Here is a 20,579-nt window from a genome sequence, read left to right on the forward strand (position 1 = left end):
TCCAGAATTATATTAGTATGATATCAACATTGTTTGTATCAATCTATTTGTATGGTAGTGTTGTGTGTTATGATGTAAAAATGAAAATTGTGACTGGCTTTCTAACCACATAGTTTCTGGCCGCGTCCTGGCCAGTATTTTCAGAGGTGGTTTGGATATAAACTAAGAGCCTAGTCACAACTGCAATTTACCAATTGAGAACAGATAAGCCTTCAGACTATGAATGTCATTGATAATTGCTTAGATTTTCAATTCCTTTCAGGTGTATAATACACATTGTACACTATGGAACAGAGAATGACAATGGAGGTACCAGTATTGTTTTTGATGTCATTTCTTTACTACTAATACAGTGCAACATACCAGTATGTTTGGAAATAAGAGTACATTCTGTGCATAGGTTTTACTATCATCTGGACACCAATGCACTTAGTTTTCACTTTCTGTATTAAAAAAAGATAAAAATGATACATCTATAAAACAAATTCTCAAAAAAAAATACAGCTATATGGAACCAAGTAGGGCTACTTCTAAACTGCATAGAGTTCAATATTTAATTTCCACCACTTTCAAACTCCTATAGATTGCATGCACTACCCCAAGCCACAAAGAAGGTTGCATTATAAAATCAGAACTTTATTTGATTTTAACTGTCACTGAGTTGATAAGCTATAATGAAAATTGATATTAACCATGATTAGTCTTTCTTCAAGTCCTTGCAAACAATTTCTTGCAACCTGAACTTCTGCACCTTGCCTGTGACAGTCATGGGGAATGTCTCCATGAAGAAAACATGGCGTGGCACCTTGTAGTGGGAGATCTGTGTGAGGGCAGCAAACAAATTCTTATGTGTATTCTCTGATGTCACTCAAGTTCAAATTCAGAGAATCTCTGCAGCATTTAGTCAACACAAAACAAATAATTAAATATAATACTCCTCTTTTTATGGAATTTCTGACTTTGTTTTACAAAGCTTTACTGCAGGTTTTTTTTTTTTTTTGTCTGTCCTGTATATCTTTTCTATATAATATAAAGATTAAACTAAAAAGACTCATAGAAAAAACGGGACATATATCAGAGTTGTTAGTATCATGCACAAATATCTACATTTCTCAAAATAACTTTTCCATGGCAGCACAAGACCTAACACATAATATTTTTGTAAAACAGCAAGTCTTTTCTGGTGCTAAGCCTTTTTATATTTCTGGTATTGTATATGTTCACTTTCATACTAAGCCTCTATATATTTCTGATATATGTTCACTTTCATGAAAAGTCAATCCATAGCGATTATGTGTGGCACTAGATATGGAAGTACAATGAAGTTTTGATAGAGTGACACTGACCTGGTCCTTGCAGAAGTCAATTACTTCCTGTTGGGTCAGCTCCTGACCTGGTTTGACCCTGACGCAAGCTACCACTTCCTCCCCTAGCCTGGCATCTGGAATACCAATCACCTGTAGGAGAAAACAGGGAGGCTATGGATTACCAAATACTGTGCACGCTGAATACTTTCACAAGGTCTTAATTTTCATGAATTTCGTGAGTCGGGCGCTATTCCCGACTTTGAAAACACACAAAAATATCAACTCTGATCCTGACATGAATGTGCCAGGCACACATACATTTCTCCATTCAGTTGTGTACTTCACAATCACGAATTAAGCACTCACAAATTGTTAGGAATTCCTGATTCGCAAAAAAAAAAAAAAAATAGACTCACTACTGTAAAAGTGGAAATTTTCGCGGTGTTGAAATTTTCGCGCATTTCGCGCAACCAGAAACTAGCGTGAAAATAAAAGCACGCGAATATTTTTGCTTGCCGTATGTTCCTGTGCGTGATGTCTTGATTCCGTGGAATTAAAAACAGGCGAAACTCTTCCTGCCCAGCCAAGTGCAAAAAATAAGTTGCGTGAAAATATCCACTTTTACAGTATTATGCGGGTTACAGTACAATTTCTGTTTGCAATGCATTGGGGAGAATTTTCTCCTTTTTTTTTTTTTTTTACACTTTCAGTCATCTTTTAGCAGAAAATTGTGATTCACACACACACACACAAAAAAAAATTGTCTCTTCAGTCATCATTTCAGTCATTCATGGTATCTTTGCATTCATTGTCATGAAAAAAAAAAAATACTTGTTAACATAATTGTTAAAGCAGGTATATAAACGAGGCAGTGGAAATAAACTGCAAGGCGTAATAGGATATTTATTTCTTGCCTTTTACACTGTATCTCTTTGTAAACTTTTAATCTACCTCTGAGTTATTTAAACTGTCTATTCATGATTGCTGTGCAGGAGATACATTATGGTTTTATCATTTCTCTCAAAGTGACTAGCATCTGCTGAAAGTGCTCAAAAAGGAAGGTTCAAACACATGGTTTGATGTGATGTGATGTTTTCATTCAACACTGGACAGATTTCAATTAAAAATTATGAAACAAAGTCATAAAATTTTCATTTCATTACCTACCATCCCTTAGGCTCCACTGGCAGGTAAAGTGATGCATTCAGAAAGCCTAAATAGAAATCATTTATTTTCAAAAAGCTAGGACAGAAATATCTCACTTTCCAACCCCCCCCCCCCCTCTCATTTTGTATTCTCTCCCATACTCACCTGAACATCTGCCACACTTGGGTGTGTGTGGATGAATTCCTCCACCTCGGCTGGCTGGATGTTCCTACCCCCTCGGATGATGAGGTCCTTGATGCGACCCACAATGCTACAGTGACCTTCCTCATCAAACGTAGCAAGATCTCTGCACATTTGAGCACATACACAGAGGAAATAGAATAGTCCTTTAACAATCATCAAATGTGGTGAAATGGTTACAAACACACACACACACACACACACACACAACAGACCTACAATCTTCATATTTGGAAAGATTGTATAACAAGCAAGCAAAAACGAAACATAAATTAACAAAATTTAATTGTTGCTCCAAAAACATGGAAGATGGATGGATGGATGTAATCAATATTAGAACAAATGATTTAAAGTAGACTCCTTTTATTCATTACTGACTAGAGGAGGGTTATTATGGAATGATTATATTCATTTGAGTCATTCTGCTTTCACACAAAGATTTGGTTCACATGAGCTTGGACTTTTCAAAATACGTACATTTAAAAAAAAAAGAACATGCCTGTTCTTGTGATCAGCGTTTCATCATTTCCTATAGTAAGAAGATAACATGTTGTCTTCAATAGTTTAAAGTCTGCCCTATATATTGCTGCCGATTCCAAAGGGATCAAGATAGTTCAGAACTTTCATGAACCAGTTGAGGACAAAACAACCATTGATCAAAACCCACCTGCAAAAGTTTCAACTCAGTTTCATTCACACATAGAAATGATTATCACAACAGGAATTATTTGTCTTTAATCCAGTGTAGTTACATGAAGTAAATGTAAGTAATTTCAATTTACTCCCTGTTTTTATGAGTACAAAAGGTTGTCCTCCTGCAGATCATATTTAAAGTGGAAATGCCAGGTAGGCCTACCGGTATGTCATTTTTGTGTGATTATGACTTGTTTCTAAAATAATCATGAACTAAAAAGTTTCAACATATCTTCACAATGAGATTAAACCACTCAATAATGTTTCCAAAGATTTTGCTGAGTTGAATCAAAACCCTTATTAAAATTTCTAGAGATAATGGATTCTTTACTATGGAAAGCCAAATGGAAAAGCTATCATTAAAATGAGAGATGCAATATAATCTGATTTACCCTGTGTGGAACCATCTGGTCTTGTCCATACACTCACGTGTGGCCTCCTCATTCTCCCAATAAGTCACCATTAACTGATAGCCACGTATGCACAGCTCACCCGCAGTGTTGACCGGCACCATGTTGCCAGTTTGAGGATCTATGATCTTTGCCTTGAATGCATGTGAACAAGTTCAATAGACAATTCATAATTCCACTTTGCACATGATCAGAAAAAGGTCATTTGTACCAACAGGCATTTTGGTTTGTAATTCACTGAGATAAGCATCTGTGATGCAATGATTATTCATGTGATCCTTATCTAAATGGTTCTTGCCAGCACATCTATCTGACAGCAAGAATGGTATTTCCCAATATAAAAGGAAATATAGGCTGTTATTGCATTCAATACAAAATGATGAAATGGATGCCTGCTAAATTGTCAACTGATGGAGTATTCTGATCATGTGCACCTGCTCTAAACGCAAGCTCATTCTTTGTTTGAACATGAATTCCATAAATTGTTACGTCGGGCAAGCTTATGCACTATGCCGCTTTAAAAACGCTTAAAAATGCTTTAAAAATGCTTAAAAATGAGTGAAGTGCCTAACCAACTGAGAAAAAAGAAAGGTCATTTGTACCAATGTGTACATGAGCTAATTACAAACTGGCTTATTAGATCGAGATACATCCTGATATATGATGACATAAGTAGAAGTGATGTAACTTAATGTTTACAACATCTGTACAGAGTAGCTTTAGTACTGGTTCCACACAAATAGCAGCTTGCACAAGGTTTCAGGCAGTGGGTTGGAAGCAGGTATGAGCATGTTAGCAACTGTTGTGTTCACAGATATTCAGAGTATGTGAGGTTGTTAAGAGCCAGTTACCATGGCAATGAATGGCTGTGATGTCACATTTTGATATTCTATCAGAATGATGGGTTAACCTTCAATGTACTTTGTTCACCCTTCAATGTACTTTGTTCACCCACGGGCATGTCCACTGAGTGCTTTCTTCACTAATGGACTAGTTTACCGACAAATTCAATTTTTTTTTATGCATGCCTTTCTGATATATAGCTTCTTCTTGACAACCTGACAGCTTGCACCGAGGTTAGCCCAATGCAGCAACAACTTATAATGCAAACTTGATTCCAAGTACTGAAATGTGTTTTGGAGATAGGCCTACAGGTTAATAGAATAGCTTGTTACTATAAATCAGAAGAGATCGATGAAACATCCATAACTTTGAATATGTTAGTAAAGCAGTCTATTAGCACAAAAGTCTGGATACTATAACTGTCAATGAAATGGGATTATCTAATCTTCTTAATAATATCTTTAGAGTCACCATGCAACCTTCCTGTTGGTATGAGGTACATTATCATGCATGTGTGGGATGGCTAACTTACAATTACTGTAGGTCAAGTTTATAGGAAGAATTTTATCTGAATACTGATGAGAGAGCATCGAAAATTACAGCTCAGTGGCTGGGCAAGTAAAGGGTTAAAAATAAATCGACAACATTCATGTGAACCTAACTCACCTCCGTGTGCTGACACAGCTTTCCAACAGTGGTCACTCTTTTATCCTCTGGCATCTCTCGGTCCACTATACTGACCATTGGTCCAGCTTCGGTCAGTCCAAAACCAATCTGTAGCACACATGGTAAAACTCATATAATTGGAGCAAAGTTTCCAAGGCAACCCCGCAGCAGCACAAGAATCATACTTTACTTACAATACTTTACATTACATTACTTATACTTTTCTGGAATGATGGTGTACAAAACGTACGTAGGTCAGAGCCTGTTCATTGATCAGGATTGTATCCTGGGCTGCTCTTGATCCAAATATATAGCCTCAGCTAATCTTATTCAAATATGTATCTTCAAGTGATATTCTAACAATTTATGGGACATACACAAGGCCGGGAATGAAAACTGTTTGAGACCAAGGACTTAATGTAGTAGTTACGGTACTCGTAGTCAAATACACAATTCTTCAAAGCTCGTCCAGCTTATTCTTAAAGGTATTCACAGAGCACACCAAGACCACATCTTCTGGAAGAGAATTCCTCATATCGACCACTCTGTTGGCAAAAGAAAGCACTTCCTCACATCCAATCTAGCATACCTTTTTCCAAGTTTCATTGAGTGTCCACGATTCTCCCACCACTGGAACAACATGACATGTCAAACTTACTGTGCAGTCATATAGATAACCATAATGCATGCATGTTCTATTATTGCTTTTCTACTGTTTTCTACATAATTGTTTGTCACATTTCATTCAAACACCTTCTTTGATTTCCGGTCCACCATTAACCAAATTCTTTCCAGAGTAAGAGGTAGCCCTCTCACTTAAGAGCTCTTTGAAAATGAATGGAAACAGCTCATAGTGAATGATGCAGATGAAGATAATTATAAAACGACGATGTCTATGAAAATGAGAATATACTAAGAAAATATTAACTTATACTAATATTTTTATCATCTTTTCATTATCATCATAATCATTTTAGTAACCTCTCCATCTTTATCATTGGGACCACTATCAGTATCACTATGATAATGATTATTCATCATCACATTCAAGAACTTTTCCAACAAAGAAAACTTTCCACGCATGCGAGGAATCTCAGAAAACTAAGATACTATGAGCAAAAATGAGTAAAAATGGAGATGGAGGGCTAAAAAGTTTAGAAGCAGGGATGTGGAGAGAATGGAGAGTAAAGATAAGGAGATGGGGTAAGATATGGAAGGGAAGGAGGTGGAGGAGGTGGAGGAGGAGGAGGAGGAGGGGGAGGGAAGGGGATAGAGGAGGAGGGGAGGAGGGGGAAGAGGAGGAACAGGAAGAGGAGGAGAAGGAGGAGGGGGAGGAGGAAGAGGAGGAGAAGTGGGAGAAGGGGAGGAGATGGAGGAGGATGAGATGGAGGAGGAACAGGAAGAGGAGGAGGAAGGGGGATGAGTAGAAGGATGACAAAAGGTGGAGGGGTGGTAGGAGGAGGAGGAGGAAGAGAAGGGGAGGGGGGGGAAGAGGAGGAGGAGGAGGTGGAGGTGGAGGAAGAGGGAAGGGGATAGAGGAGGAGGAGAAAGAGGAAGAGGAGGAGAAGGAGGAGGGGAGGAGGAGGAAGGGGAGGGGGAGGAGGAAGAAGAGGAGGAGAAGTGGGAGAAGGGGAGGAGATGGAGGTGGATGAGATGGAGGAGGAACAGGAAGAGGAGGAGGAAGGGGGAGGAGTAGAAGGATGACAAAAGGTGGAGGGGTGGTAGGAAGAGGAGGAGGAGGAGAAGGGGAGGAGGGGGAAGGGGAGGAGGAGAGGAGAAGGGGGAGGAAGAAGAAGAGGAGGAGTGGGAGGAAGAAGAAGAGGAGGAGGAGGTGGAGGAAGAGGAGGAGGCAAAAGAAAGAAACAAAAAGAAATAGGAACAAAAAAGGTACATCTGTGAGGAAAAAAAGAATGATGAGCAAGAGAGATAAAAAATAATGATCAAAACGAGACACACTTACAGCCAAGTAGTTCATCCCCATTCCTTTCACCACCTGCTGGGCCAGTTCTGAAGGACAGGGTGATCCTCCGACCACCCCGAAGGACAGTGAGCTGAGGTCAGTGTCCTTGAAGCTCGGCTGGTTTATTACGTCGACGAACATGGTAGGTGTGCCATACAGCACAGTACATCTTGTACAATCACAAACGGACAAAGACATAACATACAAAGATTACAGGCACTGATTACAAGATACTTCCTGCACACAACTTCGGTGAATTCCATTGACAGTATAGGCCTTGCAAAATTCGGCATTGGTGAGATCATGAGTTGTTGGATATGGTTCTATGACATTTGCTTCTGCAACAACTGCTCCCTTTAAGTATCTGCACGCTAAGACAACCAAACGTACATTCTAATTACAAACATAACCCTAACCCTAATCCTAATCCTCACATCAAACCTAAACCTTAAACCCTATTACAACCCTGATCTTACCACCAAGTTCTTGGAGAAAATAAGAATGGGGCAATTGTCGCAGGAGCAAATGTTGTGTCAGGATTGGATAAAAAATAAGACTTGTTTCCCAACTACCATGTTGCTGGATTTCATACATAAAAATGCACACACCTAGAAATTTTAGTGAACGACCAAATCTTCTTAAAAAGAAGGTGGCCACCATCTTACCCCTGTCAAAATTCTGTCTGCTCTTCATGTGCCCAATTCACAAAAAATAAGTCACTTTTTTTTCTTTTTTTTTATCACAAGACATTTATAAACCATCATGCAATTAAATGACCAACAACTTTTCGTTACAGTAAAATCCTTTCCAGGTCATTTTCTGATACGCATCAAAACATTGCTCATCCTAGAAAGTTCTGGAGATCTTGGAAATTTTTTTTTAGATTATAATCTCCATGGTAGCAGAAAGGAAAGAGCTGTCAAATACAAGGAAAATTCAAATTTTGATACATCGTTGGAACAAATGTCGGCGGAGCAATTGTCCATGGAGCTAACGTCAATGGAGCATATCATGGAGCATTTGTCGCTGAGCACTTGTCACAATTTTCAGAGCATTTATTGGTAGAGCACACATCATAGAACGCTTTTAAGACCTTGACTAAGATTCTTTTCTATATATTGTCTTCACTCACTTTTCATCCTGGATGGCCCGGAGTGCAGCGCTAGGGTTGTAGGATGCTGTGGGGTAGACATTGGGCACTGCATACATTAAGCTGACGATTGGTCCAGCTGCCAGGCCAAATATGTGATAGAGGGGTACAGGAAGGCAGGCCTTATGGCCCTGGTGAGAGATGTTGGAAAAAGCAGGGTATTAGGGTATATACATACATGTACAGTACATATCATTATATTGATATATCTTTATACTGCTCTCTCCCATCTTTCTCCACCCCCCCCCTCTCTCTCTGTCTATCTATATAATCTATATTTCTATCTAATCTATCTATCTATTTATCTATCTAATCTATCTAATCTATCTACCTATCTTTCTATCTATCTAATCAATCTGTCTATCTAATATATCTATCTATTTATCTATCTAATCTATCTATCTGTCTATCTAACTGTCTATCTATCTATCTAATCTATCTACCTATCTTTCTATCTAATCAATCTGTCTATCTAATCTATCTATCTATCTATCTATCTATCTATCTATCTATCTATCTAATCTATCTACCTATCTTTCTATCTAATCAATCTGTCTATCTAATCTATCTATCTATCTATCTATCTATCTATCTATCTATCTATCTATCTATCTATCTATCTATCTAATCTATCTACCTATCTTTCTATCTAATCAATCTGTCTATCTAATCTATCTATATATCTATCTATATGTGTGTATAATCATTTCATATTACATGCTTCATGTAAACCAGAGGTTCAAATATCAAAGCAGCATTCAATTGTGAAATTTGGACAGAAGGTATCTAAGATATAAAAAATTAGATTTTTATGCAAATGAAAGTTATTAGCATTTTTCAGCTATTAAAACAACTTGATATTCCAGTTTCCTTGGTTTTAACATATGCAACTTTCTTAGGGTATCTCGATGACAAGTCCCCTGTGTCCTTTAGAAGAGCAGTAAGGCTGAAAATTATACTTGATGCAGTTAATCAAACATGCAAAAATAGTTAAAGAGTTAATAGGTGTTGAAAACTATCCCATTGAGTCCTAAAAGCCAGATTTCTATAGCTTGAGTTTTAAATCTTTTCATATTAGCTTTTACTGTTTATCATCAGGATTCACAATGGAGAGAAAAACTAGATATATCGCTACGGCGACTGATATGCCTCCACCATAATGCATGGTTCTCCTAATAGGTCTATAGTACAATGTCTTGACAATGTGTGATGACAGTTTCACACAATTGGCAAAACATTAAAATGACAGGTTTGCCACAAATGTGCTGAATGTTCACTTCCCTAGAACTAGGTTCAATTGGATGAATTATTCAAATGTCAGAGTGCAGGTATTTGGGGAACCGATGATTTTTACTTGACTTTTGACCCTTTTATAAGTTTATGCATTGAGTAATTTTCAAGGTATTGAGAAAAAGTATAATTTCAGTATCAAATGGGAAAATAGCATTATCTAAACATGGTCTTTGACCTTTGACCTCACAGTTCCACAGAGAATCACTGTTAGGTAGAACATGCATAAATATGTAAGTTTCATGATGAGACCCTGAGTTACTTTCGAGATATGGAGGAAAAAGTGCAATTTAGCACTTTCACTTGACCTTTTACCTTTTGACCTTTGACCTTTTGGCAAGAAACTTCCCCAAAAATATATATTGGGTAATACATGCCATACATCAAGTTTAAAAAAAAAAAACCTTCAGGCACATTGCATTTTAAGGAAAGTAGTGATATTTTGAGGAGTTGACCTTGACCTTTGACCCCCTGACCTTTGACCCATGACCCCCAACTTCCCTAGATAATCACTGCCCATCGGTACAAGCATATATACTAAGTTCCATGAAGATACCTTGAACCATTTGCGAGATATGGAGAAAAACATGAAATTTCAATTTTTTTTTCACAAAATAACCTGTGACCTTTGACCTTTGACCCTGTGACCCTAAAATCCACACAAAGTATTATCCCCCAAGGATACACCCTCATACCAAGTTTGATGTAAAACCACCACACGGCTCTTGAGATATTGACAAAAACAAAACGGGACGGACGGACGTACGTACGGGCGTACGGACGGGCGGACGGACGGACGGACGGACGACCCGAAAACATAATGCCTCCGGCCACTTCGTTGCGGAGGCATAAAAATCTTTCATGAAAGCCCTTTATTGTGAATATAATATATTGGTTTCAATTCAACTTTATCAAAATTCCACCAGACATACAGCTGATTTTCCAGTTGGCAACATATTTTGTTATACAAGTTGATGCTTCTCTCTTGAATTGGCAAATTTTTGTGATTCTGTTAGTAATTTTGCACCAATTTTATGGAATTTATCCATCAGTCACATCTAATCTTTCTCCAGTATGAGATATCCGGAGAACTTGAGGTGTCTTGTCGGTAAGGGCAATGTGACACCTGCTGCAGCAAAAACCCCCCTTGGGCCCCATTTTATCAAAAGATAAAATCATTTTTTTATTTCCTTACCACACAGGCTGCCATAGACTTACAGTTGAAATCAACTATAGAATCAATTTTCACTCTTCACAAAACAGGGCCCTGGGGATAAAAGTTCTCTCACCCCTTCATGGTAGTTCAGCCTTGCTCCGATATGGATGCCCTGGTTGACCAATCGGTGGTGGGTCATCAATGCTCCCTTGGGGTTCCCTGTTGTCCCCTAAATGGCATGAAATAGGATTTATGACGGATGCGGAATTAACAGAATCAGATTATTGATGTCTATGATAATCTTCAGAAGTGAAGGATGTGAGCTATACCAGAAGTGGAAAATACTCAAAAGCTCAATATGTACTTGAGAAGTGTAAATTCAGTTTGATAGTTAGGTTGATAGTTTATTAACTCAATCACCCTACTGGGTCTCAGTGAGACTAAAAATAAGATTGACTTTTTTCATGTTCTGCTGCAAATTGACTTGTGGAACAGCGCACAATCATAAATTGCATTAATATCTGTAATTTTATGATCTTTACCAATAGAAAATAAAAGCAAAATTTACATAAACCAATCTGCTTTACTACACGAAAGCCCTCATGATGAACATGCTTCCCACTGTGTCCATATGAATTGCTCATACTAATTTTTATGGTACAGGCAGTTTAATATAAACCCATTCCATACTGAATTCTAAAATCCCCAAAGACTTAATACACAGAACTCTAGGTATCGTGTGTGGAATGGGTTACCGAGTATTTTGTCTACTTACAGAAGTGAAGAGGATGGCGATGGGGTCATCAAACTGCACAGTCTTGGCCATCCTCTCCACAGACACCTGCTGTTCGCTGGTTCCCATGGTGATGACATCATCAAATCTGAAAGTTCCAGGGAAGTCCCCCTCCCCCATCATGATGATGGACTCCATCATTGGTAATCTGCCAAGATGGAGAGAAATATTTTCTATACCAACAGCCCCCGACTCCGAACCTTAAAAAACGGGTTTCATTCCACGACGACCAGTCTCAGTTTTTACTCACAATTTCATTGAGTCTGTGCGAAATCTATGCCTACCTTTAGGCTTGGCCTGAATTTTCAAGCTTCAATATCAAAGTCTTCATTAATGTACATAATTATCTGTACAGTCAACCTTGCTCAAGTCGACCTCGCATAAGTTGCATAATCATCAAAGTCAAAGGTCTTTTCAAATCGTCTTCTTTTTATATTCTATTGATTTTAATCCCTCCTAAGTCAATTTTTTTCTAAGACGAAGCTATTTTTTCAGTCCAAATAGATTCAACTTAGGCAAGGTTGACTGCATTTGAAAAAAACAAAACAAAACAAAACAAAACAAAACAAAACAAACATAAGAAGAGAAAACAAGATGGAACAGAATTTGTTTGCAGTTTGCCAAAATGATTGTCAAAATCATACATTTTTTTTCTTCCCTCAACACCGTTCGTGCTGGATGAAAAGACAGCAAAGATTAATGTTACATACCGGTACTCAGTCTAGTCTATGTTGCATGTTTGTGTTATTATAAAACTTACTTGGCACTTTTCAACCTTCCAGGGTCAGAGTTTGGAAGCTCGGGGCAGACTGTCGACAGAATTTCATAGTAGCTCCTTTTGGCAAACTCTTGAGAGGACACGATTGCCTTCACACCAGCCTAAAAGGTAAATAATTCAATACACATAGTAGAAGTGACTTTACAGCTTCTCAAAATGTTGTTTAACCAGATGGGGACACAATTGAACAATTGCAACCTTAATGCAAACATTGTCTTTTGCCTGCATTAGGCCTAGTAACCCGTTGAGAACGGACTGATTTTGCTGAGTATACTCAGGACTCATCCTCAACAGGTTAATTCTTTTTAAATATATATGTAGGCCCTTTTGATACAACAGCTAATCAGCTGCAAGTATATTTGCCCCTTATCTAGTTGCTACTAGGTTTTCTATATATAGGATTATGATAATTACAATTTCTTTATCAAAAGAAGTCTGTGTGCATTCCCAGGGCAAAAATCCAATTAAATCCCCACTGAAGATATTAGTTATTACATTTCCCCACACCCCTGCCGCACTTTGCAGTTTGACTTGTGGGTATTCAGACATATCTCTTGTATAGCATGCATACAGACATATCAGCAAAGGCATGCATACAATGAAATACACTGAAACCTTATTAGAGAGTACATAATCTTGACTGTACTATGAGCTATTAACCCGTTGAGGACGTTTTGATTTTGCTACAACACGCATTTCCCATAGACACCTGCCCGAGTATACTCGGGACTCGTCCTCAACGGGTTAAAAAACTAGATGCTCTAGCCAAAGAGGTCAGAGGTCAAAGTTCACCTTGTGCAGAGCATACTGGAGCTCAGGGGCGGTGTAGGCCATGTTGATGGTGACCAGTATGGCTCCGATCCTGGCCGCAGCAAACTGGGTGATGATCCACTCCGAGGTGTTGGAGCCCCACACGCCCACACGGTCCCCCTTCTTGACACCAATGGAGAGAAGACCAGCTGCAAAATTATCAACCTGCATGAATGGGTGGGTGTGGTAGCCATTGGAAAAAAAAAAAAAAAAGAGATTAAAACATAATTCACTGCATAAATCCACTTTACTCTGCAATTATCACATGACCCCAAACTTGTACCTGTTATGATGATTAAATAGGGCTTTTTCTGTCATTTCTCCATCGATTCTTGGAACAAACTCCCTCCTTATATTTGAAATGCTGAAAGTGTAGATAAGTTTAAATCATTACCAATACTTAAAACTTATCTACACTTGTATTTACTCAGTCCTAATTCTTTTTTAAACACATAGCTATGTACATTTAGCTAGGTGCACTTAGAAACGTCAGTATTAAGCTCTGTATAAGTGCTATTTATTACTATTATCATCATCATTATTATTACAAATGCATGCCAAAAGATTAAATGATTTATGTACATGTACTGCTTAATATGTATATCAAATCATCAATGAAGATGGAAATTCTGCGTGAGGTATGCACCTTTCCATCATGAAATTCAATTCAATTTTCAATTCAAAGAAACATGCAGGCCTATTTCTTTCAATACCGTTACAATGAAAATTTACATGCATGGACAATTCATGTACAGTGAAGGAAGGGTGGCACCAACAAGCACAACTTGTATTGCACACCTATCACAATACAGGGTCGGTGCAACTGGGGAGGGGAGACAGCTAGGGCCTACCCCCTTTGTTGGATAATACATAGGAATACATAGGGTCTTACCACTTGGGCCCTCCCCCACCATTTTTTATCCCAGAAGTGGCACTAGAAAAATGTGGTCAGGGTTTGTTCTTGTTGTTGTTGTTTTGTTTTTTTTACTTTCAAGCTGATCAACCATGGAAGTTGTACTGGGAAACTGGCTCTGAAAGCAGAGAAGTGTAGGTAAGTCCTTTTTTTTTTTCTTGCTTGTTAGCTGATGAAACCCAGAAGTGGCACCAGAAATATAAACTGCTCCCCCCCCCCCTTTTAAAACTGCAGCACTGACCCTGCAATATAACACATTTACAGAAAAACAACCATGACAAAAAATAAGATAATAATAATGTCACTAAAAGCTATTTACTTGATCAGATCATTGCTGGTCACTGAAAGAAACCTAAAGCCATAGAAAACAAACCTCCACTTTTAGAATGCGGTCTAGCCAATCAGGCTGGCTTATTCTCCCACACATACACTTAATTACACTGACTAGGGCAAAAAAAAACCCAACAAACATGCTGAGCATACCTTTTCCCTGAACTGGCAGTACGTTAACCTGACGCCCTCCTCGAGGAAGACGAAAGCTTCCTCGTCTCCTTTCTCTTCTGCGACTTCATCAAGGCATTGCCCCAGAGTCTTGCCAATCAGTGGTGGGATGGGAGATCCCTGAAAATAGCTGATGGTTGGGAGTGGGGCACTACCACTGGAGGAGGAGGAGGAGGAGGGGGAAGAAGATATCCCTCGTGAGATGGAGTGTTGTGGTGATGTGCGTGCATCCCAGGTGGAAGATGGGCGGGGTCGCTTTGGTCCAAGAGCAAAGGGTGACGTCCTTGTTGAGAAGTGCCTCTTGGGGATAACATTCTTGGCTTCCGGGAAGCAGCTTGTGTGAAGGCTTCGAGAATTAGCTGTCTGGCCTGTCTGGCTGGCAGAGGCTGCTGACGATGATGATCTGACACATGAAATACACACAAATCGAAAAAAAATAAATAAATAAATAGAGAAACCCATGGTCATCGTGCTTGCCTTTCACATCTTTCTAGGAGTACTATAATCCGATGCAACTCATGCTTTACCCACTTACAGATGAAGGGTTGTTATGACGTTTTGGTTTTTGGCTTTCTGTCAAGAAAGACTTAGGTACATATAAAACAAACTGACAAGACAAGTAATCAATTAATAATGGTTCAATAATTTCATGCCATATCATTATAGATCTACCATAATTGATCTTTTTATTTCTTTACTGACACACTCACTCAAATCCATTTTTAATGCATCTTCAAGCCCATGTTCTGGATGAATATTGATTAGAGTGTTTAACAAACATAGAATTTTTCAACATACTCTATGTAATAGTGCTCTAATGCTTGATGTGGTCTGATACACCAACTGTATGCCACACAAGACCACTCAAAGGAATATATGCAATACTTTAATCTGTCAGGTGCTATTTGCAGGAAGCAGGAAAACCACAATTCTCCATCATATGGTTTGATAGTGTCCATAAAGTAAGTATTGTTGCATGTCATTATCATAATTATTGCAAAAGTGCTCAGCCTATAAACAGAGCAATTGCACAAAAGAACATGCTAACATAATTTCAATTTAGATAATATCTTAATCATGTACAAGATCCATTTCAGCCTAAAAAAAAATGTCTGCAATACATAATCAATTAAAAAAAACCTGATGCTGTAAATGAACAGTTACAATAAATAATCATAATTCACTGTTTTGTATCATGTCAAAATCTCTGATAGCATGAGTGGAATAATAAAAGTATGTGGGGTGATTTTGGAGATTAAAACTCAAGTTAGGGATAATATTGCTATAATATTGATATAAAATGGCTTCATAAACTTAGATTGGTCATGACCTAAAGTGTTATTCATGCAGTTGTATACAGATAGTGAAATGATAAGGGGAAAGAGTTATATACAGGTATGTGTAAAAAGTCTTTGGATTAAAAAATACAAATGCTGTGAAGGCAATCTCAAAGGAATGTGAGAAGTAATTTAAGAATGAAAGCTCTATTATGTAAATTGAATGCTTGAAGTTTATACTTCAAACTCCTACTTGTATATGTATTCTAGGCCATTTTTTTTTAATAGTTTTTTGATAAACTGCAAAAATGTGCCATTTTTCTAATTTGGTAAGAGATGAAAACATTACTTACCATAATAGATGGCTACCTTTGGATGCAAAGCAGCAGGAATATAGAGGAAAAGTTGACATCAGTGAAAGCTTTGCCTATAACATGCATCACTCATCCATGCAGTTAAAAAGCTTTTGATTGAGCAGTTGAATAGCAAAGTAGCATGACATATTTTTCTTTCTTTTTGGGAGGCATGATCATTCTACAGAAGAAATATTAATGTTGCTGCATGATTGAAAACAAATATCAGTGAGTGCAAAACTTCAAAGCTTGGTTGTCAGTATACCATTATCATGATTCCTATTACTTTATAAAAGTCCATGTCTTGCACTAATTCAATGACATTTCAGATATATAAATAGATTTTTGCAGATATGAGTGACTACCTAAACTCAGTGATGGAAGTAATACCATTTCCACTCTTCTGTTTGGCAGATATCTTTGTCTCATCATAATTGTCTACTTCTATTTCTGAAAATTATATGATATAGTGAATATGAAATACTTCATAATGATTAAAGAATATAATGATCATAATATACAATGTAATATATAATGGTTGTAACATTCTGTGACATTGTAATATCAAAAATGCAAAGTCTTATGAGACATATCATACAAAACACATAAACACACACACAAGGACACATACAAACAGACAAAGTTTGTTGACTTACATGTGAATGCGTACCTTACACTCACACATGTACACATGAAGTCAGCAGTAATTTAAGTGCCCTTTGGATTTTGACAAACATGTGGCAGTATGATGATATATAAGCTGATTGTTACTGATCACTGTGAGTTGAGGAATCTAATGATCTTTGAATGTTTGTCCCTACACAATGTGACATTTGAAATAAAGTAAAAGGTTAGGTTAGCAAGAATGTTTTAAGTAGTATATTAAAGTAGTGGTGGGCAACATGTTTAATTGGAAGATGTGCATTATTAGTTTTCCTCTATCTTCTTTTTTTTATAGTTTTGTTCTCTACCAAGGCAAAAAAAAAAATCAAAAAGTAGCATAAGAAAGAAATCAGAACTTTTTCATTGCTTTTATCAATGCGTGCTGCTCCCCCTATGTTTGTGTGTGTGTGAGTATGCACGTACAATTGTTGTAATATACACTTTTTTATATTTGTTTGATTGTTTGGTTTTTGCAAGGTTGCCTTTCCTCCCTGACATTAAAATTAGTTGTTCTTGCCAATATCCATATAACTACTAACATCTTGCCACTATCCCACCTCAACATACTTCCTCTATCTCTGCAATGTACTTTAAAAATTACAATGCCGCTGTGACAAAATTTGAATTAAAACAGATTTCACATGATATATTATGATGAGAGCCAAATAGCAGTCACATGATTTATTGAATTCATCAAAATAGAACATTACATTTGTGTGTATAAAATGTACAGAGTTGGCAGACTAGTGATTGTTCAGTGTGATAATTATAATCAAATTTTACAAAGTCTTCATCATTAGACTAATTAGAATAAAAAGAAACAATACATACATCTTATCTATTTGTGCAATGTCCCCTCTTTGAGTTATGAAATTGATTTAAAAAAAAAAGAATTGAATTACCTCAACTTACATAGAAGTAACATCATAATTAGTACTCTTTGGCCTATAACTGAGCAAGAAACAAGTCCAGTGATAAAACCTTGTCATAGTATTACCACTAAATGAACTGGTATTCTCTCTTTAAAAATGTATGAGAATATCATGCACTAGAGTGGATAAATCTCATGAATAATCGCTGGTATTTTCCTCATTAAAACAAAAATTTTGATTCAAGTCATAAACACTTTCAAGTTTGTTGAGAGGTAATGTATCAGTGAGTCTAGCATAGCGTTAGCATTGACAATGAATACAGAATATTGCCATATTACATCATGCCATAACTTTTTTTTTTCCTAGTGACTCGCTCTTTCGGGAAGGCAGATTTTCAGATTGTCACAGAACACTTGCCGGAACATGAATTTTACTTGCCCAAAAAGAAAGTTATAAAATATACGAAAATGATACAGAAAATCACTTCGTAAGTCAAGGGTGTGTTAAAACATAATCATTTTAATATCAAAGAGCACACACTGATTCACACTCTTAAACACATCGGAGTAAAAACCTTAATTCTATCGAGTGTTGGTATTGCATTGCATTGGAAAGTTGCTGGAATGAAATCAAAGTGCATTGTTCATCACCAAACAGTCGTTATCTTTGGGCTTCTGTATGGTTGACTTGGTGGGTTTGAAAGGGGGGTGAAAAAAGGTGGCTCTAAAACTTTTTGCTTGCCAAATTCGGGCAAGCATTTTTCTCATTTGTTCCAAAACACTTGCCCAACTTTAATCTTCATTTGTCCCAGGTAATCGAGGAAGCATTTACGTAGCACCTTGCACATTGCAATATATCCATCATCCAGCTATCAAAACAGGTTACACTGTACAATATGGCTGATGACACTTCACTCTAACATGCATGTTCTCCAACTCAGAAGATCAGAACTACAAACATATCTAATTTATCATTTTGCCTGTCTGTATTAGCAATCTGCAGCCATCGATCAGAAATCTGTTCTCAGGTTTATCCTCCTCCATGATTCAAATACTAGCTCGGTTTGTTGAGACAATTTTATCTGTCACCATGCAATTTGCATTTGTTGGAAGTCTGCTCCATGATTCAAAAACGTAATTTGTTGAGATGATTTTATCTATCATGATGCAATTTGCATTTGTTGGAAGTCTGCTCCATGATTCAAAAACGTAATTTGTTGAGATGATTTTATCCATCATGATGCAATTTGCATTTGTTCAGAAGTCTGTTCTAATGTTTAACCTACTCCACGATTCAAATACTAGCTAGATTTGTTGAGAATTGATAGACAAGTCAGGATCACATGCTATCGTACATGCATGATATACCTTACTCATATATACACAATTAAAGAACATTCTGTAACTTTCAGCTGCAATTTGTCAGGCACATGTTGCTACACATGGGGTACAAGACCTCATATCTCAGCTATTAATTTTGCGACATTTCTACAAATGTCAAATAATGTTGAAACATTGTTTTGGATTACATTAGAATTGAAATACGCAATTCTGATATATGCAATTGAGTTAGCATTTTTTTAATATACGTACTTCAATTGATACATGTCTTGTCACCCCAGAATTTTTTTTATGTAGCTTTCTATCTATTACCGCAAAATCAGAAATTATTGCATGCAAAAAACTTTCACAAATTTTGTGAATGCCAGAATTTGTGAAAGTAAATTACATGTACATGCAATCTTTTTTTCCACATAATGCAGAGAATGCCAAGCTGGCAATTTACTGTGTTCATGCCACAAATGTTTATGCTCTGGCTTTATAGTACATAGATTTTAAAAATAACAAAAGCATCACGGTAAAACATACATGCCGCACTAAAAACAATCCCGTATGTGAACATGACAGCAGCATTACATAAAGGCATGGAAGGTATTTCTCTTTAATAGGAATGCCACTTTTTGAACACACAAAATATGACTTAAACTGAACATGGCAATCCTTAATGAAGCTGCAAGGTCTGAGTGCAAAACGAAATTTCAAAGCGGCCCAAAATTTGCACAGATAGAAATATTACAAAGTTCAAAATGTTCTTTCCTTTGCCTAAAAAATTCAACATCGCTGTAATATAAACACCCTTTGCTCTAACCGCATTGGCGACCCCATCACGTTTGTGTCCAAGTCGCAGGGCAACCTTATCCCTTTTGATGTATCTCTTGATATGGCTTAGAGGCCAAAATACACTACGGGGTTTTGTTCTAAATTTCATAGCTGTCTGTTAGATTGATGTATCTCTTGATATGGCTTAGAGGCCAAAATACAGGGTTTTGTTCTAAATTTCATAGCTGTCTGTTAGATAAGATACAATTATTTACGAAAAAATTGATCTCCATTATAATCTGCTATAAGAGTCCAGTGAAAGATTTCGACTGAGGTCTTAGTCCTTGTGAACTTCTTATCGTCGTACATCTTACACATCAATCCCTTCAACAAACTGCATGCAAATCACGAGGGTGCTGTAACTGGTTACAGCGATACGGGTTACCTTTGCTGCAGCTGTGTTATATAAAATGACTGAACAATGTCCTCAGCTATATTGCATGAATGGTTTCATTTGATTTTGACCTCTATATCTCACGATATAAGTCCAAGAGTCCCTTTCACACTGCAGAAATGGAATGAGTTGAATGGTGTTGCCTTGACAGCTTCCTTTGTCACTGCCAAAACAGTGAAATTTTACTATTCCCTCTGCTTTTAATACTGACAAGTATTCACAACTCAGCATTGCAAAACTTCCT

At 37.3% G+C, this 20,579-nt stretch overlaps 1 protein-coding gene across 1 annotated transcript; it reads right to left on the minus strand.

Moving 5' to 3' along the window:
• Positions 1-697: 697 nt before the first annotated feature.
• Positions 698-19,947, minus strand: LOC140234978 (medium-chain acyl-CoA ligase ACSF2, mitochondrial-like). The gene is made up of 13 exons (XM_072315014.1): positions 19,931-19,947; positions 14,600-15,020; positions 13,186-13,368; positions 12,376-12,494; positions 11,598-11,763; positions 10,956-11,051; positions 8,359-8,507; positions 7,227-7,395; positions 5,267-5,374; positions 3,740-3,891; positions 2,619-2,760; positions 1,347-1,457; positions 698-820 (listed from the first exon to the last, which is right to left on the minus strand). The coding sequence occupies exons 1-13, from the start codon at positions 19,945-19,947 to the stop codon at positions 698-700; spliced, it is 1,956 nt and encodes a 651-aa protein (XP_072171115.1).
• Between the last annotated feature and the right edge of the window lie 632 nt (positions 19,948-20,579).

The sequence above is a fragment of the Diadema setosum genome, chromosome 11 (assembly GCF_964275005.1).
Source record: "Diadema setosum chromosome 11, eeDiaSeto1, whole genome shotgun sequence".
Taxonomy (NCBI): Eukaryota; Metazoa; Echinodermata; class Echinoidea; order Diadematoida; family Diadematidae; genus Diadema; species Diadema setosum.

What these genes read in the sequence shown, in the direction of transcription:
- LOC140234978 (XM_072315014.1), bottom strand. An exon ending in GGAAGGTTGAAAAGTGCCAA is followed by an intron (nt 11,764 to 12,375) that starts GTAAGTTTTATA and finishes CCATCTTGGCAG; the next exon opens with ATTACCAATGATGGAGTCCA. An exon ending in GGCTGAACTACCATGAAGGG is followed by an intron (nt 8,508 to 10,955) that starts GTGAGAGAACTT and finishes ATCTCTCACCAG; the next exon opens with GGCCATAAGGCCTGCCTTCC.